Source organism: Delphinapterus leucas, chromosome 2 (genome assembly GCF_059928025.1).
Source record: "Delphinapterus leucas isolate spDelLeu-1000000601 "Yukka" chromosome 2, BTC_Dleu_Yukka2, whole genome shotgun sequence".
NCBI classification, from domain to species: Eukaryota; Metazoa; Chordata; class Mammalia; order Artiodactyla; family Monodontidae; genus Delphinapterus; species Delphinapterus leucas.
Genome location: NC_143130.1, coordinates 149,122,078 through 149,144,755, shown reverse-complemented (window position 1 = coordinate 149,144,755; position 22,678 = coordinate 149,122,078). Strand labels below are relative to the sequence as shown.

The window sequence follows — 22,678 nt, the reverse complement described above, 5'->3', positions numbered from 1 at the left end:
AAAGAAATAGAGTAAAGAACACTGAGGCGGGGGTGAGCAGATTACAGTTTTAAATACGGTGGTCACAGGAGGCCTAATTGAAGGAGACTCTGGACCAAGACCTGGAGGGCGTGAGGGAGCTAGAGGAGGGGCGTTCTCGACACGGGGCGACCAGAGTGGGACACAAAGCAGGCTCATTTCCTACATCATAAAAAGTACACTGCAGGATGCAGCTCTAGCTTGTAAGAATTAGAAATTAAACAGAATAAGGATTGTTGGCTATTTTGGCTAAAACTGTATATAGACACACATGTATAAATATGTATATGTATACACATATATCTATATACATTTTGATCTCAGGGCAGTAGGATGAAAGGGCTGTTACTTAATAATGCTGGCTTCTGAAGATTTCACAACCACTGCTTAAGGCAAAAGAGGGATGAGGCACTTCACCTGAAAGCTTCCATAAGAGATGGCAGGAATCATAAATACCATGTCCTTTTGGCCTATTTTCTTATTTATGAGGAAAGGTTTTCAGGCAACATGTAACACCCTGGGCACAATCTTTGTAACTAGCTGTAGCACACGTGACACATATAGAAAGTCAGCACAAAGTAGACCAGTAATAATGAAATCTAATGAATAAACATAAGCTATACATTTAACTGATCCATTGCTATACAGAGCGTTTATCGGTATATCAGTTAAAAAATGAGATCTAGTACTAAAGTCTACAGAGGGAGAAAACACTTATAAAATTCACAAATTGCACTTCTTTTGAAATCTCTATTTCCAGAGTCAGTTGTTCATAGCGTCTACACACTCATATTAGTAACTGTGCCCTTTGAAATGCACCCACTGTGACTGGGATCTATTGGCCTGCTTCTCTTTTCTGGGATTAAACGGCTACCTTCACGAATAATATTTGCTAACAACAATGGCCATGGAAAAAAACTGTCAATAAATTGCTATCTTTTGGGGCAGATGGTGTATGGAGTGCTTAATCTCCCCTCCTCCTTTCCTTCCCTCCTTCCCTAAAGGACGTACATATAGACACATCTTTCCACTGTCCCTCAAAACTTTTCATTACCTTTTCTGATGTTCGAATGTGGGTCCAGTCTGGTCATCAAACAGAAAAAGAAAACTGCCGAGAGGATAAGTAATGAACCACTCACATAAGGTATGCACTAATAAAAATTTAATATCATAAAATAAACCAGAAAACAGCAAAAACATTTTTTTAAACCATTCACAATTAAAGTGGAAAGAGACAAAATTATAAGGCAGCCATCCATGGAATGATTTCATGTTTACAAAGGATCCAGAAAAGGGGACATTTAAAATCACCGTTCAGGCTACTGAACCAGGGGAACTGCAGTTGTTGTCCCACGAGACTTCCAACTTGGTAGAAGATGCTATGAGAAAACAGATCAAAGCCAACTTCCCCGTGTTAGGCTGGGCATATCTAGAAAATTCCTAATGGCTGTCTAGCCCTTTTACGCAAGTCATACATTTCCCTCAGGTCTCCTCAGGTGAATCTAGATGTCTCAGGTACAAAGGAGCTACATCACTGGTTTTAATTTCATAGCATCTCCAACAGTGCTCTTGGGGTTATGTGGACCATTGTGTATCGAGCAGAAGTTTTGTAATGTAAGGAAGGTACCCCTGTGGAACGCCTACAGAGAGTTCTCGCCTTGCCCTACAGCAGTTTTGGATGAATCCGGTCATTATTCTCAGTCTCCCAAGGGGGCCCCATAGACAGGAACGTTCTTTGGGGGCTTGTGCTGTTGACATACATACAGTTCCCACGTTCAGTACCTAGCTACCATGTGTCTGAGAGGCTGGCATGTCCTCCGAGTTCTAATCCTTGGAAAAGAGAAAAACCAGGCAATGACACTTAGAAATAGGCCGGTAAAAAACACAATTACATTTTCTCCTTTCTACAAAGAACTGACCACTCAAAACAGCCACCTCTGTCATTTTTCTAATGATTCCAAATACAGGAACAGACTTGGCTGTCTTGAATAGGGAAATAAAAAGGTGATGAGGGGAGAGAGAACAGCATAGCCTCTGTAGGTGGTCCTGTTTCCATTCTCTACACTCCAGTGCAGAACCTTTGCCTAAAAAATGAAATCTGGCAAAATAGCATGCACAGGAAAGCCATCAGACCTGGAACATCGCTGCTTTGGGGATATGGGGACTGACAAGCAAATTCACTGGCGAACAAGTGATGGGAATGCATCAGGAGTGTTTTTCAACTTAATTTGCCATTTAAGAGAGCACTTGAGATCTGAAGAAAGTCTGTCCCTACCGAGGAAAGGGAGTGAAACTGCGATTCAGGTTAACTTTGGTTATGAGGAAGGAAGGGCCATGCTTTCCATCATCAATTGCATCTCTCTGGTAGCGACAACCCCACCTGTAACCACGGCAGCAACTTAAGTATTGCCAAGGTTTTCAAATGTGTGAGAGCATTAAGGCATCCACGTCGAAGGAGGCAGTTTTAAACAAGAGGAAAATGGAACTGAAATGTGCCAATAAGTGACCATCAGTGTGACCTCTCCTGGGACACTGCCCACCATGAACAAGTCCTTCCCCCCGTGAAGGAGGCCTCTGCCACGCTGCTCGGTTCCTTGCTGCCTGGAGATGCATTTGAGCCCTGTAAGATTAGTATGGCTATTTCTGCCTGCTGACCAGGAGGGAAATAAGTGCTTCCGAGGCAGCAGCTTTAAAATCTGGGAAAGCCCATAGCTCTTGAGAGCTGATAGGCCGTGAAAGGTTTGCTTGTTAATGTGAGGTCCAGAGGGGAAGGCAAATTTGGAAGTTAGATGGTCTGATCCTTGCCAGAGTTCAAGGCCCTACCCAGCAAGATATTGTAGCCAAACTTTTAAGTGTGATGGCAAGGCACTGCTGAAAGAGGCTTCGGCCAGCAGAACAAACTTCTGATCATTGCACACAACAATATGATAGAAAGTGCCACTATCCAAACCGAACCAGACACTAAAATGAGCTATTTACTTAACTAAGTAAATTTCCGGGGAGAATCAAGGCAACTGTGTTATTTTGAAGGACCAGACGAAACCCTATGACTCTCTCCTAAGTCAGAGCTGTTATCAGGAAAGTCACTTAGACTTTCATACTGTACCTTCTGTTGGTTTTAATGTCGTACACAATGGCTGCCAGCCACTATCCAGAACCAGATCCTGTTTATGCTACTTTGGTCTACAGCCAGCAGAGGGCTCTCAAGTTCTTTTTCCCCAGCTGCTGACCCAGTAACAAATCTAGGAAGGAAATAAAGATATCCTGGGCATGCTGGCTTATGTGTCATATAAAATGTTTTACAAACTCCTAAATCCAATGCCCTGACGAAAACAGTCTTGGTTCCCCCTTTCTGTAACGTGGTTTGAAATGGTACAGAAAATCAAAATAAATTAACAATATATCATATACTTATTTGATAACATAAGGTTTACAGGGATTTTGGCAAATATGGAAAAATTATCCTAGTTTGCTTAACACTTTTACTATCTCAATTGTTTAAATTACCAGAATATTAGTGATTGTGTCATCTCACATATGAGGAAGTGATATTTTAAGGGCTTAATAAAGCTGCATTTGACACAAAGGTAACTTCACTGAAAGGAATAAAGAACAGACACGAGACTATCTTCATCATCACAGTTCAAGAAGTGGTTGTCCTGATGAGAGAACTCAACTCACAAATATTAACATCACCACCAGCAGTAAGCAGCAAATTGTAGCGAGGAAGGGCTGGAGGGAAAAGTTAGGAGAAAAGCATGGAAAAGATGAAGAGACAAAAGACATGATTTTAATAAGCTTTAAATCAACAGGCAAACAATTCCCATTATGATACATCTTGACTTTCTTCACTGCTACAGGTGCTTATGTGACACTGACCTAGCAGTCCCCAAGGGGCACCAAGTATTTTGCCAGAGGGACTGCTGGTCTGCTAAGATAAATACTTAAAGAGACAAAAAAAGGACAACATAGGTTTTGGTAATCTTACTTTTAAAAAGGTTACTACAAAGATGTCAGTAACTATCCGAATTCACTTATAATTGAATCCCCTTTAATTTCCAAAGATACTTTGGGACCTGACTGTTCCTGAAGGAAAGCCTATGCCTAAGGAAAGCCCACCTACTAGAACCTGGCTCCTCTATAAAGAATGTGCTGTACAGGCAGCTACTCTACACAAAGGAGAACTTGAAAAGAAATGCTTTATAAAACACTAGTTACCTCTTTAAAAGCTAGTCCACCTCTGTTGCTCCATTGGATGGAATGGCAGGCTCTCTTTAAAGAGACAAGTGCAGAAGGAGGTGTTTAAAAGACTCTCCAGACATACCCTCTTCAGTGGATCTCTCTCTCAAGTATAAAGTCAGCTTTCAATGTGTCTTGCCGTCCTTTTCCTGACTCTAGCCCCAAATGAACTACTTATCTTTAGCATCTAAGACAGTGGGCATTATGACCTTCATTCAAGGCATAGATGTGGCATAGATGCGGCATAGATGCTAAAGCACCAGACTTACACGGCGAGAACCATGTTAAAAATCAATGGATTAAAGTGGCAGAGCCTCGAAACTAAGAAAGAGATTTAGCTTAATTACAGAACACTGTACTTTCATAATTATTTCATTATGAGTATGAAGGTCTCCACTTTTCCTTAAAACTAAATTCCATCTTCCCTGAGAATAGGGTTAAGGGAAACAAGAAAACTCAAAATGCCAAGGGCCCTTGAAAAGACAACACATGGAATGTCTGTATCCTTCGCAGTGTGTTGTTTCTACTCGAAAAGCTTTCCATTGCTCCAGGTTTTCATCTCACCTCCCTCCAGAATCCTTAGGGTTACGGGTGGAGATGGGCAAGGCGAGACAAGAGACTGAGGAAGTGAGCAGCTGTCACGTGCTGGCTGTTCTCACTGGATGGAAAACGGCCATGGCCTGAGGCTGGACCCTCAACAGTCAGTGCTGGTGTCCTACTGACAGAGCGAGCGGGATGAGGCAGCCCAGAACCAGGGCTGCTACCTCCAGGCGGCTGAGGCCTCTCCCTCCAGCGGGGTCGGGTTTGTGGCTGTGCCCCATTCCGCCTACCTCAGGGAGGACATGCACCGTGGCAACATAAAGAAATGTCCCAGCAGAGAAAAGCATGGCCACTCCAGTGGCATTGACCTCTGAAAGGGCTTCTTTACTGCTCTGTGAAGTAAGGTAGAGAAGAAAAATTAAGTCAAGTAAAATCCAGAGGCAGGAAGAAGTCCCAACAAAAAAATACCCAATATTCATAACTCGTGTTATCTGGGGCACCGGGGACATCCTGAGATCAGAACGATCTTGTTATTTATGGGAAGCTTCCAAACAAGGGTTTAAGACTATTGGTGATGTACACGATTACTTTTTCAAACAAACTTCAAGTCTGGTTGAACAGGTTTGGCCTATATTATTAAGATGGAATCAACAGCATTAATGCAGATATCAAAGTTCATACATTCATTCATTTATTCTACTAATATTAGCAAATATGCCATATGCACCAGGCTCTAGGCCAGTGCCTGAGATACAGTGGGAATCGAGACACAGTACTTGCCCTCACAGAGCCTAGAAATATCTCGTAAGCTAATCTTTATACAATTCATTTCAATTTTTTTTTTTTTTTTTTTTTGCTGTACGCAGGCCTCTCACTGTTGTGGCCTCTCCCATTGCGGAGCACAGGCTCCGGACGCGCAGGCTCAGCGGCCATGGCTCACGGGCCCAGCCACCCCGCGGCATGTGGGATCTTCCCGGACCGGGACACAAACCCGTGTCCCCTGCATCGGCAGGCGGACTCTCAACCACTGTGCCACCAGGGAAGCCCTCATTTCAATTTTTTTAATGAAAAAAGTGGACCTACTAAGACAATTAATTGAAAATTTAAGAACATGCCATAAATGTAATATGTAACTTCATGCCTCCAAAATTATCATACCTTCCTCTCAAAAGTTCTAAAAACTTATATTGATCAATGCAGTAATAAATAGGGTAATATTTATTTATTTAGGCTGCACTGGGTCTTAGTTGCAGCATGTGAGATCTTTTAGTCGCAGCATGCATGCAGGATCTAGTCCCCTGACCAGGGATCGACCCCGGGCCCCCTGCCTTGCCAGCGTGGAGTCTTACTCAATGGACCACCAGGGAAGTCCCAATAGGGTAATATTTAAAAGGGAACTACGTATTGCTCAGTGACTAAAAGACGATAAAGCTCACAATCAGGGGTTAGCAATCCAGATCAACTAACCCTTGATTAACAGGAATTAACCATTCTTTAACCATCTCATTTCTCATATGTTCCTTTCAATACAAATTTTACTATATCAAATACGAATTGAATGATGCTCAGAAGAATCAGTGACCTTCAGAGACAGTGGGGGAAAGTGGTTTCCAGGAACTAGCCCTGACTTGGCTTGGTTCTAAGATTTTCCTCCTGTTGCCTGCCAATTGATATTTAAGTAAAATGGGTAAGGCTGCTGCTAAGAACTGCGGCCCTAGTGGACAAAATTATAAAGCGTGGAAAGGTCCAACTGGAGCAACAGAGCAGAATGCCCGGGCTCTGAGGTGACAAGCGACACATGCCACTTCAGGTGGGGAGCTACACTGAGTGCAGTGACGAAGCCCTGGGTACTTAACATGCAGTGATATGAGAGCTGGGAGTAGAAGAATCTGAGTCTTAGCTGAATACAGAGATCTCTGCTCATCCCTTACTGCTCTCAAAGCTGCTGCAACCTTGTCCCTCCCTCTTCCTGTGCCTACTGAAACATTAAATACATTCTGTTGTGACTTATTATGTATCTGTCAAATAAAATTAGCATGTCTGATAAGGCTTAAGTTGTATTATTTTAAAGATCATATATTTGTGCAAGTATTTTTGGAACTGATGGGGAAGAAGTTTTCGAATTAAATGAATAAGAAAATGCTCCAAATTTATGAAGAGGATTGACTTGGAATTAAGATGTACACTTTGTACAGGTTTTTAATTCGAATTTTATCTTTAGTTTGAGGGGGTAATTTAACTGAAAAATTCAATATAAGAGACTACACCTTCTAGTAGATCACAAAGAATTAGATACTTGTCTAGATAAGCTAGGAATGAGTCAGACTTACCTTACTTAGTCCTAAGTATGTCACCATGGACATAACTGGTGCTGCCAGTGCAAAGACCAGTAAGTGCTTTCTGATTCGATTCCGTTCGAGGCCTGCATGCATTAAGAAGGAAACCAGCCCAAAAGCAGCTGGTGCCTGGAAAAGAAAAACTATCCCTTGTTACTCTGGAAGTTTGCATTGCTTCTACATTATGAAGTACATATCATGTGACTGAATTCTCATACAAGAAAACCAGGCATACTAGTAAGTCTGGGCTTTGCCTTTTAGGAATTAATGTTCTAAGCTAGAAAATATCCCATTTGTGTATGTGTGTGCGTGTATGTGTGTCTGTGTAATAGTTAAGAAAAGAGTATAAAGAAAGGAAGAATATTTATGAACAAAAATTACTATGAAATGTAGAAATCTGTAGAGGACTTAACAGTTTGTGTATATGACCATAAAAAAATAAAACCTCTTCAAGTATAAGGTTAAGAAAATGGTAGCAAAAGGCCCAGCTATGAACAGATTTATTCAATTCTCTAAAACGAACAGCAATTACGAAAATAACTAAAAAAATTTCCATTCCAGAAAAACATAATGACCAAAGAGAAACTCTAATTATAAGTGTAGTCAATACCAAATCTTACACCAAAATTTTGCTTACCTTATGTAGCATTATTGCCACAAACACAATTAACTGGACACTAGTTTGTGAAGTAGAAGCTGCTGCTCCCAAAGCAACACCGTCAGCTGAATTTGGAAAAAGTGAAACATAAAACACTATAACTATAAATAACAACTATAATAGTTGGTGAATGACTGTGTGGGCTTTAGAGTCAGATAGAGCTGGACTGGACTCTGGGACGGTTACTTAACCTTTCTGAACCTTAGCCTTCTCATTTCTACAATGGGTTCAATAAAGTATGTATTCCTAGGGTTTTCATGAGGTAACATATGTGAAGAGCTTAGCATAGGTGCTATTCAATATTCAATTTGTCAGTTATTGTTGTTGTTGGAAAAGTATGATGCTCAAAAATCTACTGATTAATCAATCAAACTGTAATAACAGAAATATCAAAGAATTTCAAAGGAAGCATCTCTGCATCTTGCAGATGAAAAACCAAAATAAAGACACCGCGACTTGGCATAGATGACTTATACGTAATGAGTAAATAGTGGTTGAAATGGATGAATTTTTTTGTTAGAAAAGCATGTTTTACTACAAAGTCCAGATAAGAGTGTGTCACCTTTCACATGCTTTTGTCATTTACAGAGCCCTACTACTGGGACTAGTTTTGGTTATGATTCTAAGGCATGCCCTGTCAGCAATGCTGAGACTTCGACACTCTACAGCCTATCTCTGCCTCACCTGGCACTTGGGTAGATACCCAGCACCAGGGCTACTGAGTACAAAAGTGAGCAGGCTCTTATGCAGATGAGATCCTACAGTAGAGGTCAGCAAACTTTTTGTTAAAGGGATAGATAGGAAGAATTTTAGCCTTCGTGAGTCATTTGGTCTCTTGCAACTACTCAACTCTACCATTGTGTGAAAGCAGTCACAGATAATACGTAAACAAGTGGCCATGGCTGTGTTCCAATACAACTTTACTATGGACACTGAAATTTGAATTTCATGTATTTTTCACGTGCCACAAATTATTTTCATCCATTAGGAAATACAGAACCATTCTTATTGCAACCCCAACACTGAGTACTCCAGGGCTCATGCTTCTGTTGGAGGCCTTCATTAAGCAACCCTTTCCCCAAAAGACCAGCCCTAGAGTATTTCATGTGGATGGTCCCTGTGTGACAGAAAAGAAAGGGGTTCCACTGCAATCTGACCCTACCTGCAGCATGGACGACCAGACCCAGCGTGGTGGTGATTTTGGAATTGCTAGGCCTTGCTGTTTCTGGATCTGAAGTAAAAATAAGCAAGTCAGCCATGAAGCAACGTGAAACAGAAACTATTAGAATATTCACCTGCAGGTGGAAGAAGTCTTTGAAAGCTCTTAAAGTAGAAGATTATTATTTTCCTCACTATTGTCTTTTTTCTTCTGCTTCAAACACTTGGAAGTTTCCCCTGTCCTGAAGAGGTGGGCAGGTGGAAACTCTTCATTTGACCCAGGCTTCCCTGAACAGACAAGATGTCACCCCAGGGCTTCCCTGGTGGCGCAGTGGTAGAGAGTACGCCTGCTGATGCAGGGGACACGGGTTCGTGCCCCGGTCCGGGAAGATCCCACATGCCGCGGAGCGGCTGGGCACATGAGCCATGGCCGCTGAGCCTGCGCGTCCGGAGCCTGTGCTCCGCGACGGAAGAGGCCACAACAGTGAGAGGCCCGCGTACCGCAAAAAAAAAAAAAAAAAAAAAAAAGACGTCACCCCAAACAGCCTCACACCTATCTTAACGCTTCACTTCTCCAAGGAAAGTGCTCTGTGGCGTCTGACCACCTCTCTAGACCAATCTCATTGTCATTGCCTACCCCCTCCCCCTCCCCAGCCTCCTGCAACTTTATCTGTATTCTAACATCAAAATGTCGTTCACATTTGCCTTTCTCCATTTTGTTGCCACCATCCTAACCTAAATTTTCATCACCTCAAACCTAAATTAGCAGTAGGCTCCCATCTGATTGTCTCCCCTTATTCTCATTTCTCCCTAACCTAATTCATCTTACACATCCTTGTCGGATTCATCTTTCTGAATCACCACCCTTGTGATGGGTCAGTTAAGAATCTGTTGCTTTTCAAATTCAGTCCAAACTGCTCTGTTAAGTAGGTCTTGAGCCCTCTATCAACTGGTATCATCTTTTTTTTTTTAAATAAATTTATTTATTTTTGGCTGCATTGGGTCTTTGTTGCTGCTCACGGGCTTTCTCTAGTTGAGAGAGCGGGGACTACTCTTCATTGCAGTGCGCAGGCTTCTCACTGTGGTGGCTTCTCTTTGTTGCAGAGCACAGGCTTTAGGCATGCGGGTTTCAGTAGTTGTGGCTCGCAGGTTCTAGAGCACAGGCTCAGTAGCTGTGGCGCATGGGCTTCGTTGCTCCGTGGCATGTGGGATCTTCCCAGACCAGGGCTCGAACCCGTGTCTCCTGCACTGGCAGGCAGATTCTTTTTTTTTTTTTTTTTTTGCGGTACGCGGGCCTCTCACTGTTGTGGCCTCTCCCGTTGCGGAGCACAGGCTTCGGACGCGCAGGCTCAGCGACCATGACTCACGGGCCCAGCCGCTCCGCGACATGTGGGATCTTCCAGGACCGGGGCACAAACCCATGTCTCCTGCATCGGCAGGCGGACTCTCAACCACTGCGCCACCAGGGAAGCCCTGGCAGGCAGATTCTTAACCACTGTGCCACCAGGGAAGTCCTCAACTGGTATCATCTTATTTCTTACTGTCCAGTCCAGTTAAACCAGTTTCTGTAACACCCTCTAACAAAAACTGTCTCATTCTCCTTTCCCCAAATCTCCTCACCCCTAATTCTTGGCATGTACTAAACTGCCCAGCTCATCAATCCAAAACCAAGACGTTGTTCAAAGTCTTAATTCTAGGACCGCTTACTCTGCGAAAGAATCAAAGATTAATTCCAGCTTAGAACAACTCTCCCCTTGCCTAGAAATGTACAGCTCTATGCACAGTCTCTACATGCTACTTCAAGGTTTCTTCTGTATTCCACCTTAGATATACAAAACTGTTTTCACTTAAATATGTCCCTCCCAATTGACTGTGAACTATACAGAATTAAATTTTATACTTCTTTCCATTTTTTTATTTGTCTTATAGAATGTAGCATAGCACTGGTCACCCAACAGTTGCTTAATAAATCCTTGTTGGAGATTTAAAAAAGTATTTATCTGTATTACAGGTATTATAAGAAATATATAGCCCACTGAAGGAATGGTTTACAATGGAAAAAGCATGCACAAGTAAAGTATCTTTATCTTTTTTACTAACAAAATTTATCTTCTAGGGCTCCCCTGGTGGCGCAGTGGTTGAGAGTCCGCCTGCCGATGCAGGGGACACGGGTTCGTGCCCCGGTCCGGGAGGATCCCACATGCCGCGGAGCGGCTGCGCCCATGAGCCATGGCCGCTGAGCCTGCGCGTCCGGAGCCTATGCTCCGCAACGGGAGAGGCCACAACAGTGAGAGGTCCGCATACCGCAAAAAAAAAAAAAAAGAAAGAAATATATAAACAAGTAAATAATGTCCAAACAATGTAAAGTTCAAAGACATGGACATCAAAATGCCAGGTGAAATGACAGATGGACATTAGTCAAGTAAATTGAAAGGAATTTAATCTTTTGAGGGGTCTAGCCCACTGAAGGAATGGTTTACAATGGAAAAAGCATGCACAAGTAAAGTATCTTTATCTTTTTTACTAACAAAATTTATCTTCTAGGGCTCCCCTGGTGGCGCAGTGGTTGAGAGTCCGCCTGCCGATGCAGGGGACACGGGTTCGTGCCCCGGTCCGGGAGGATCCCACGTGCCGCGGAGCGGCTGCGCCCATGAGCCATGGCCAATGAGCCTGCGGGTCCGGAGCCTGTGCTCCGCAACGGGAGAGGCCACAACAGTGAGAGGCCCGCGTACCGCAAAAAAAAAAAAAAAAAAAAAAATTATCTTCTAATTAAAACACTGCAAGAAGGGAAGCTAAAGCCCCTAATCACTCTGAGACAACAGATATTTCAATATCACCCCAAACTGGAAAGAACGATCATGTTACACTGTGTGACAAGCTTGTTTTGGCTTTTCTTTACACAGTCTTGTGGTCTAATTATAAGTAGCATCTTAAAAAAAATTAGAGGGGGGCTTCCCTGGTGGCGCCGTGGTTGAGAATCTGCCTGCTAATGTAGGGGACACGGGTTCGAGCCCTGGTCTGGGAAGATCCCACATGCTGCGGAGCAACTGGGCCCGTGAGCCACAACTACTGAGCCTGCGCGTCTGGAGCCTGTGCTCCGCAACAAGAGAGGCCGCGACAGTGAGAGGCTCGCGCACCGCGATGAAGAGTGGCCCCCGCTCGCCGCAACTAGAGAAAGCCCTCGCACAGAAACAAAGACCCAACACACCCAAAAATAAATTAATTAATTAAAAAAAAAATTAGAGGTTTTAAAATTAAAACACAATTTCTATAAATCTATAGGAAAAGACTGATTCAGAATAAATTTAATAAACGAATTAACTTTTACTGATAATAATACATAAAACCCTGCAGGTAATAGGTAAAGCGAGGTCATCAGATACATGAAAACCAGCAAAAACAGTGACCTCTGAGACAAAACAGGAGGAAAAATAAACACATACTACATTTAATTCTTTGTATGGGGCTACAGGACACTAATGCACCTATAAATGCATTTTAAATTTAAACTGACAAGAATTGCAAGAAAAATGTCATAAAGGCCACTATGGACAACTATGTAATGTAGCTGGAGTCAGATTCCATCCAACAGAGGGTGCTTCTCATTTGCTGTTTGGAATAAAGCACATAAGTAAAACCTTTTACTCCAAAATCAATTTCATAAAATAAGACTTGGTTAGTTAAAAAAAAAAAAGTTGCAAGAATAGTTCAAAAAGCAATCATATACCCTTTTCTCAGAACGACTAATTGTCCAACATTTTGCCCCATTTGCTTTATCATTTGGGCTTATGCTCTCTTGTTCTCTATCTACACTACACAAATACACATATTTGTGTATATCTTTTTTTCTGTACCATTTAAGAGTAAATTGCATACATTGTAACTCTTTATACTTAGATACTTCAGTGTGTATTTCTGATGATAAAGGATATTTTCTTATATAATCACAGTAAAGTTATCAACTTCAGTAAATTTAACATTGATATTTTTTTCTACTCTCTCTTGCATATTCTAATTTGTCAATTGCCCAAGAATGTCTTTCAGGGCATTTTTCCTTTTCCAGGAAGGATCCAGCCTAAGATCATATGTTGCACCTAGTTTTATCTCTTTAGTCTCCTTTAATCTGGGACATTTTCTCTGCCTTTGACTTGTGTGACATTGATATCTCTGAAGAATACATTTCCTTCCCTGCGCCTTTCTTGTTTTATAACAGAGTGGTCCTTCCTTTTGGATTTGTCTGATGTGTCCTTAGATGACGCATTCTTGGATGGAATACTACATAGGTGATGCTCCTCAGGCTATCACATCTAGAGGCACAGGATGTACATCTGCTGCTCACTGGTGGTGTGAATTCTGGATTATATATTGGATGTTGTAAATGTTATCTTGTGGATACTATGGATTCTATTATATTCCTCCAAAGAGTGTTGATTTTTTGCTTTGCTTTACATAACTTGATTTGGCTCAAACTGCAAACTCTGTCTTCTGGGCAGCTGCCTAAATCTCAGTTTGGTTCTTTTACATTTAGCTGAGCCGTCTAGAGTCTGCCCAAGAAAGCATGGTTCAGGGCTTAGCCAGAGACTTGGGCAGTTTACACATAGAATTTGGGGCTGAGTTTCTCTGTCTCTCTCCTTTCTAAGATTCTCCCCTCACTTTCCAGGGGCTGGGTACCTTGAACTCTGTCCTCCAGTTCCTTAGGCCAGAAAGACTGTCTTCTATCAGTTAGTTACCCCATAGGCACTGACTGCTAAAAGCAGTAAAAATAGGAACTAAAAGTAGTAAAAATAGGTTCCAAGTGTAGACTCCCTTCCAGAATTTGCCTCATTTAGGTCACTCACTCTCCAATGTCTTCAGATAGTGGTTTTCAAAATTCTGTCCAAAGTTTACAGTTATCTGTACAGAGGCTGGTCTGGTAGGACATTCTGCCCACACTGAAAGCAGAATACCAGTGACATTAATTTTGATCATCTGATCAAGGTATTGTCCGATTTCTTCATTTAGTTACTTTTTTTCCCCTTGTAACTCATAAGCAAATCAAAATATACCCCCTAGATTTAACATTCATTGATGATTCTGGCCTGAGCCAATTTTTACTATGAAGGTTGCAAAGATGATTGTCCAACTCCAACTGCTTGCACATTTACCAACTGGCATTTAGCTTCTGCTGGAACCAAATGCCCTCCCTTCTCCTTTTATCTTTCTCCCATGTGGATGTGCCCATTGATTCCCATTTTTTCAATGATTTACGCTTTATTGCTGTTCTTAATTATCTTGGTGCAGAAACTGTCTGAGATCTGGCCAAGAGAAGCCCCTTCAAGCTGGTTCCTATATCCTGTGACATGTTTCCATCTTCTTTGAGCACTAGATGCTCCAAGCTCATTTTATCCTTACCCTGTCCTGTCCTAGAATCAGCCATTTCTCTGAAGAGCCCTGATATGCTCATTGCTAGTGGGATGTCTTTACTTCTAGGCCCTCTCTGCACACAGAACTAAGACATACATACATGTATACATAGACACACATGTATATGTACACATACACATACAAGTTTTAGAAATCATGATTCCAATAGCTCCGATTCCAACCCATCCCTGTAGGGGTTCTTTCTTGCTTTCCCTCATTCCCTATTTGCATGTCCCTTCTTCCTCAGTGAGGACTCTGGTTCCACCAACAGCAACACATTTACTCATTTGCTCAATCTTGTAACATATCTAAACTAGTTTCAGAACTGTTTTGCCCACACCATTACAAAAAGCAAAGCCTATTAAAAAGAGTTCAGTACTGTTTACGCTTCTTCCCCAACTCTACTCACCACTAAAGGTATATAGTCAAATACTACTTTCATAAGTTACTTGAATTAGTTTTTTCTACATCCCCTTCAGTGTAACTGTGTTATTCATTTGAAGTATAGTTCATCTGTTTCAGTTAGCTCCCCCATCCTTTGTTGATTTCATTTTATATTTTGAATATGGAAAATATTAACATATTTCCCAAAGTCAAAACTATATCAAAAAGGCATGCCCGGGGAAGTGTCATGCCCTCCCAAAACCCTTCTACCTTATCCCACCCATGCCCTCACTCCTACAAGTAATCAACTTTGTTTTCTAGCTGATCCTTCATATGTTTCCTTTTTGTAAAGATAAGCAAATATATACACGTATACTTGTTTCCCCTTAAAACATAATATATGATGTATAATAATTTATTTTTGCTTTTTTTTTTCCCACTTAACAGTATTTCCTGGAAATCTCTCCATATTGGTTCACAGAGATCGGATTCCTTATTCTATTTCATGGCTACATAGAACTCCATTACATGGACACACCACACTACACTCAACCAGTCTGCATGACTGGACGTTGAAGTGTTTTTACAATGATAAACAATGCTGCGCCGATTAGTCTTGTGCGTATGTATCTTCATATTGGAGCCGATTCATCAGAACAGATTCCTAGAAGTGCGATTTTGGGGTTGAAGGGTAAATTCTCCACTACAGGGGCTGTACCACTACGCACACCCACAGCAATAGATGAGAGTGCCTGTTTCTTCACAGCTTTGCCAACAGAGTATACTGCCAAGGTTTTGAATTTTTGCCTATCTGACAGGTGAGAAATGGCATCTCAGTGGAATTTTGATTTGATCTAAAGGCCACAGGCTTTAGACTGCTGAAAGGCTCCATGGCACAAAAAGGGTTAAGAACTTCTGCCCTAGACCTCCATCAAATGAGCTTTAAAATAACCAGGGTAATAATATAATAAACACTCCCTTGTGCCACATGTCGCAACCCACTAGCTTTCTCAAATGAATGAAATGTTCACCAGAACCTGAGAAAGTTTTAGCACTAAATAAGGCCACTGATACATACTGAATTATTCAATCATTTGTGATCACCTAAAATGCAAATGTCTTGCACTGCCCAGAAAACCTTGGAGCTACTTACCGTCAGTAGAATGCACATGGGAGCTGCCAATCTGGTCCACCAGCAACATGAAAACAAAGCCCAGTACGAGAGAAACACCGATGTAGGCATGGAGCTGTGTGTGGTCATGGCTGTGCTCATGTTCATGGGCAACCGGTATTTCTGCTTTGTCTGACGCAATCACATTCTGTGTTTGACTCGCTTGGTGGTGTTTCCCTAGAGCAGAATGAACCGTAAAGAGAAAATGTGTTTTCCCCCTCAAAACATGTTCATGTAGAAGCTTCCATTCTTTTGTATTTCAAGCTCTACATACTGCAAATATCAGTTCCTGACTCAGCTCTAAAATACTGCAAAGACATTCACTTCCTGTATTATAATCTAGCCAATCATAAACTCCCTTAACTTAAAGTTCATGATGAAAAAATTCCCAAGGGTCCTCTGCTTTTGGCATGCTGAGCTTTTAACTGCCTATTATTCCCAAAACCTAGGAAGTGGAAGCAAATCACCAAGAAAGCAGTCATATTCCCAAGGGATAGATAGCATCCCCAGATCTTCCTTTCCGGCTAGAGAAATTCACACCAATCTCACCAGAAACTACAGTAAGGTTTATTTTGATGAAAATAGGCAAATGAAGAACAGTAACAGTGAAAATAATTACAATCAAATTTAACTAGTTTTACACTTAGGTTGATATAAAAATTGCAAATAAAGGGCAAACTGAGTATAAAACACTTTTAGCTTTAAAAAATCTCAGGGGACAATCACTAATTAGAAACCAAAAGGGCAGAGCAATTTAAAAGAGACATTTCCTTCTAGAAAGATGATTGTTCTAGAAAGATGACTGTTCTAGAAAGATGATTGTCGGGATACTCTGAATTACAGTAAATGACACCTGGCTAAGTAATACTGCTAGTTTATTATACTCACATATTTGACACTCAAAACATAAACACTTCAAGGCCAGAATCCTGATCTTTGCTGTGTTTCATAAATACAGGCTAACATACTAAACACATTTCTTGCTTATAATTAGATTAAGCATTTTAATCTTTGACCAAAGAAATTACGTAAGTCTGTTGCAATATTTTAGAGCCTGCCTTAATTCTTTAAAAGTCATTTTTGAGCAGCACAAAGCACATACCATCTTAAGATAATAAAAACATGTATTTTTCTAATTCTTGAAAGATTTTTTGTTTGTTTACACACCTTTTTTTAACTTTTAAAAAATGTGGTAAAATACACATTACATAAAATTTACTTACCATTTTAACCATTTTTAAGCATACAATTCTGTGGCTTTAAGTACACTCACATCATTCTACAACCATCATCCATCTCTAAAACTTTTCATCTTCCCAAAGTAATTTTTTAATCTTAAGAGTTTTTTCCCTAATAATGATTTCATTTACTTGTTTTAAAATGTCTAAATCTCTCTCTCTTTTTTTTTAAATCAACTTTATTGAGGTATAACTCACAAATGTAAAAACTCTAGTAACTACCACCAAGGTCAAGATATGGAACAGTACTTTAAAATATCAGAAAAGTTCTCTTGTGCATCCCTGGAGTCAATATGTCACTCTTGGTCCCAAGCAGGCACTGAAGAGCTTTTTGTCCCCAGAGTTTTCCCTGATCTAGGATTTCATATAAATGGAATTATGCAATATATCCTCTTTTGCATAAGGATTCTTTTGTTCAGCATAACATTTTGAGATTTGTCTAAGCTTTGCATGTAGTTTGGTTCCTCTTTTTTGTTGAGTAGTGTTCCATTGTATGGACATATCACAACTTGTTTATCCATTCAGCTGTTGATAGACATTTAGGTAACTTCCAATTTTGGTCCATTATAAATAAAGCTGCTATGAGCATTCAGGTACAAGTCTTTCTGTGGATACACATTTTCTTTTCCCTTGGGTAAATACCTAGGATCAGAACTGACAGGTGTATGTATGTTTAACGTTATAAAAAAAACCTGTCAAACTGTTTTCCGAAGTGGCTGTACCATTTTACAGACCCAACAGCAATGTCTGAGAGTACTAGTTGCTCCATTCCATTGTCAACATTTGATATTGTGAGGCTTTAAGTTTTTAACCATTTTTACATAGGTGATCGTGTCATCTGCAAACAGATAGTTTTACTTCTTGCCAATCTTTACGCCTCCTCTTTCTTTTTCTGGCCTTACTTCAGACTAGCGTCTGGCCAAGACCCCAAGTACAATGTTAAGTACAAGTGGTTGAGAGGAGACAGCCATGTTTTGTTCCCAGTGTTAGGCATCTTACCTGTAGGTTTTTCAAATATACCCTTTCTCAGCAAGGAAGTTCTTTCCTAGTTTGCTGAGAATTAGGAGTTTAACTCTGTCAAATGTTTATGCTTTTCTGTACCTGTTAAGGATGATCAAATGGTTTTTCTACTTTATTCGATTAAGATAATAAATTAAAATGGTTTTTGGATATTAATCCAACCCCTGATTTGCATTCCTAGGATAGACTCCAATTGGTCAAAATGTATTATCCTGTCTATATATTGCTGTATTCAATTTGCTAATATTTGGTAAAGCACTGTGCCATCTACATTCATGAGGGATATCTGTCTGCAATGTTTTTTCTTGTAACATCTCTGTTTGAGTTACATTGGCATCTTAAAATGAGACAGAGTGCTCCTCCAAGAGACAGGCAGAAAAAAACTTCCTCCAGCCCCCCAGTTTCCATTTTATTAATTTAAACAAGTTCTACGAGTATCAGCAGTTAATGTTAATGGTGCTAATGTTAAGCAGTTTTTGAAATTGCTGACGTGAGACTTACGACAATGTTTTTTAAACTTTTAAGGACATGATCCCTAGTAAAAAATAAATTTTACATCATGATCTAGTAAACATACACATAGATGAAAAACTAAATAAAAATTTGCAAAAAATAATACTTATCCTTACAATGGTTACAATGCACTATTCTATTTCTTCATCTGTCTTGTCCCTCCTTTGTGCTCTTCTTAAATGCCAGTCACAAGTCCAACTTACTAAATTTATTTCAAGATCCAGAGTTGCTACCTTCAGTTTGGAAGCACTGCTGGAGGTAAAGAGAGACTTTCCGGGGAAGAAATGGATGATTTTGGAATAAAAGGTATTTCCTGGAAATCAGAAGCCTACGCTGCAGTGATCCATTAAAGAGAACGGAATGCTAGACAGGCCTAGGAGGAAAAGGCGGGCAGACAGAATGAGCCCACCCTGCCCTTCATGCAAGCAAAATTATTGTTAGCAGTAAGGATTTTAAGCCAGAGAACTTACTGAAAGCTCAGAGATGAAAAATAATTAAGTTTATGAGAGAAGCAGTCTAAGAATTTTGATCAGTAGTGTTGGACAATTAAAATGTAGCCTCATGGCAAAAGGAGGGTGTTCAGTTTGTGAAAAATCATTGAGCTATATACTGCCAATATGTGTACTTTCTTGTGTGTATGACGTATACTTTTTTGTATGCAATTTCAATGAAAAGTTAATAAACTCAAAATGCAGTACCCTGATGACCAATGGCAGATGGTTGTAATTAGGCTTGACATTTAGGCTCTGCCACTGACCAATGGCAGAACTCATTACTTTTCAAGTAGGTCTTTGTGTGCTGGGAGAATAGCTCAGCGTGCCCTCAAGAATGTAAAATAAGTAAACGAAGTAAAACAATTGACTTTCTCTAAAGACAAGGCAATTTTTGATATGCTTCTGTTTTAACATACAAAACCAATTCTTCATATTTATAGATGTAAAGAAACTACACATGTGAAGTCAGTCATAGAATTTTGGTAACTACAATTTTCAACACTATTTAGAAAGATGCTATGGGAAAGGATTTGAATGATTATCTTTTCATAAGGTACCCACTAAATATTTAACAAAATGGGCTCCTGTCTCTGCCTTTGCTTAGACTCTGCAGGAGTTAATGAATCCATGGGCCTTCCATGCTGCTTCTCCTGGATAACACCTTGCCTTTCAAGACTCAGCTCATAAGTCCCTTCCTCCTTGAGATTTTCTGTGTCCTCCTCTAGTCATGTACACACAGCATAGTAGTACGTGTCTACCATAGATTTTATATGACTATACCATAATTCAGACAGCAGCAAACTGCAGGACAAAGGCTCATGCCTAGCTCTGTAAATAAAATTTGCACTGGAACACAGCCATGCTCATTTGTTCATGGACTGTCTGTGGTTGCTTTCATGCTATGACAGCAGAGTTGAGTAACTGCAACAGAAACCATATGGCCCACAAAGCCTAAAATATTTACTATCTGGCCCTTTACAGAAAAAGTTTGCCAACCCCTGCTGTCACTGACTGTTAATTTATTCATTTTCCATCAGCTGTGAATTCTTGGAGGCAGGGGTTATATTGTATATCTATGAACAGATAACAATCAATATAAGGCCATAAATTGAGTAGATAGATACTCAACAAATTGATGTTGAAGGCAAAAAAATGGCCTTCACTTCTGTATTTTTTTTATGTGGCACTTCATCTCAAAAGTTATGCAATTAATTACTTCCTAAGCAAAAAGATTTTTTTAAATGGAAATAAAATACAATCTTTTAGTTGTACGTTTTAAGATAATTATGCACATGCTTCTTTATAAATCCAGACTTAACAGGTAACAGATGTACATGCTAAATTAGGTGAAAGGTTATGCTAAAGCAAGCTTAGGTACAAAGGTGGGTTAACACCTTATTAAAGGGTGTTAGTCATACTATTATTTGTGAACAGTTGCATAATAATTTTTAAAGATAATTAATTTTGTGGTGTCCATAGTTCTGAAACTAAATGTCAAGCCTAATTACAACTTTCAAAGGGTGGCCAAAATTATTTCCCTTCATAAGGTATAACTATATCAGAATTTTTAAATTTAAATGAGTATAAGATCCTTCTATACCTTATCCTAACAATGCTTTCTTTATCTAAATAATTTTGTAACTCTTGGTACAGCATTCAGAGTCAAGTTTATGAATCACAATAAAACTGTCATACTTTCTAGTATCACCAGCTTTTGATCTAAAATAATATTGAATAAACAGGTCACCTATCTTGTCAAACAGATTGGCATTGAATAAGTTGTATATTTCTCTAAACCTAAACTACTTTCAAGGAAAATTCTGCTGCCACTGACGATTCTCATCTAAGTGTGCTGCATACGCTGGAGGTAAATTAAAGAAAGAGTTCCAACATTTTTTGAGCATTCACTGATACAAGTACATAATTTCCTGACGTTCTCATTTTGAAGGCGTTAACACCTAATTTTATGTAAAATTGTGGCAAATAAGTAAAATGTCAGCAACATTATTTTATATGTGTATATATATATATATATACATGTTCACATACATATATATATATGGCTTGAAATAAGTGTGCTGTTGATTGAAGCTTTCCATAAAAGAACTGACTACTTATACTTAAGTGGAATTTAACTTTATATAAAAACATGAAATATTTACTGGATTATATACAATGAATGGTAGGCATTATTGGTTTTATTTGCAAGCATTAGCCAAAACAAAACAAAAAAAACTTTTCAAAGTGAGTGATAATCCCATGATCTTATTAGTACATAAACAGATTAGTAATGGGATCCAGATATTCAGTATTAACACATCCGTCCTTCCTTCTACTCTAGGACATGAAACTCAACCTAGCAAAAACTGAGATCTCAAAACCCAGCTATTTACTATTTACAGTAGCCAAGACATGGAAACAACCTACATGTCCATCAACAGATGAATGGATAAAGAAGATGTAGTGTATATATACAATGGAATACTACTCAGCCATAAAAAAGAATGAAATAATGCCATTTGTAGCAACATGGATGACCTAGAGAGTATCATACTAAGTGAAGTGAGTCAGAAAGAGAAAGACAAATACCATATGATATCACTTACATGTGGAATCTAAAATATGACACAAATGAACTTATCTACGAAACAGAAACAGACTCACAGACATAGAGAACAGACTTGTGGTTGCCAAGGAGGAGGGGGGTGGGCAGGGGATGGATTGGGAGTTTGGGATTAGCAGATGCAAACTACTATATATAGAATGGATAAACAACAAGGTCCTCCTGTATAGCACAGGGAACTATATTCAATATCCTATAATAAACTATAATGGAAAAGAATATGAAAAAGAATGTATATATATGTATAACTGAATCACTCTGCCGCACAGCAGAAATTAACATCACATTGTAAATCAACTATACTTCAATAAAATAAAAATTTTTTAAAAACCAAGCTATTTAATTAAAATACATTACGTTGTGGACGTGTGTTACTCATTCTCAAAAGAACTTTCAGGTTGTTATCGTTGTGTCTGTTTTACTCAGGGCACTGGTTGGTAATTCATTAGCTGAGACATGTTCCACATCACATTCCCCACTGCAGAGTATATAAACCCAGTATCATCATTGGATATTGCTCATCAGACATATATTTCTCGTGCCACTAACAGAGTGTTCAGCAAATCATTATGGGCTTAATTCTTTCCCTAGATATTCATATAGGAATCCTTCCAGTAAGTTCCATCAGTATAGTATGTAGCCTTTCTATGACACAGACACATACGTTAAATTTAATATAATAGAATCAATTTACCCTTTGAACAGATTTGTTGGAACTTCTTCTTCAGATTAACATGTACAAAGAACAAAGCATTCTAAGAATCAAACCTTCAGGTAATTTGGGGTTTTTTTTTTGTTTTTTTTGAGGTGATCCCCAGTTTTGATTTTTATATTTTTGGCCTTCACTGGTTGTTTTAAATTTCTTAACTTCTACTCACACCTT

At 39.7% G+C, this 22,678-nt stretch overlaps 1 protein-coding gene across 5 annotated transcripts in view; it reads right to left on the bottom strand.

Annotated features, from left to right (window-relative positions):
* Positions 1-1,165: 1,165 nt before the first annotated feature.
* The window catches only part of SLC39A9 (solute carrier family 39 member 9), a 49,131-nt gene continuing 27,618 nt past the window's right edge, over positions 1,166-22,678 (bottom strand). For 2 of the 5 annotated variants that reach the window (XM_022570267.3, XM_022570268.3), the window contains 5 exons: positions 15,890-16,084; positions 8,954-9,022; positions 7,771-7,856; positions 7,128-7,262; positions 1,166-5,189 (listed from right to left, as the gene is read on the bottom strand). In XM_022570267.3, the coding sequence (XP_022425975.1) occupies positions 4,959-5,189; positions 7,128-7,262; positions 7,771-7,856; positions 8,954-9,022; positions 15,890-16,084 (716 nt within the window). In that variant the 3' untranslated portion in view covers positions 1,166-4,958. The remainder of the gene's footprint in view (positions 5,190-7,127; positions 7,263-7,770; positions 7,857-8,953; positions 9,023-15,889; positions 16,085-22,678) is intronic. The other 3 variants (XM_030763394.2, XM_030763395.2, XM_022570270.3) reach the window with 2 other exon arrangements.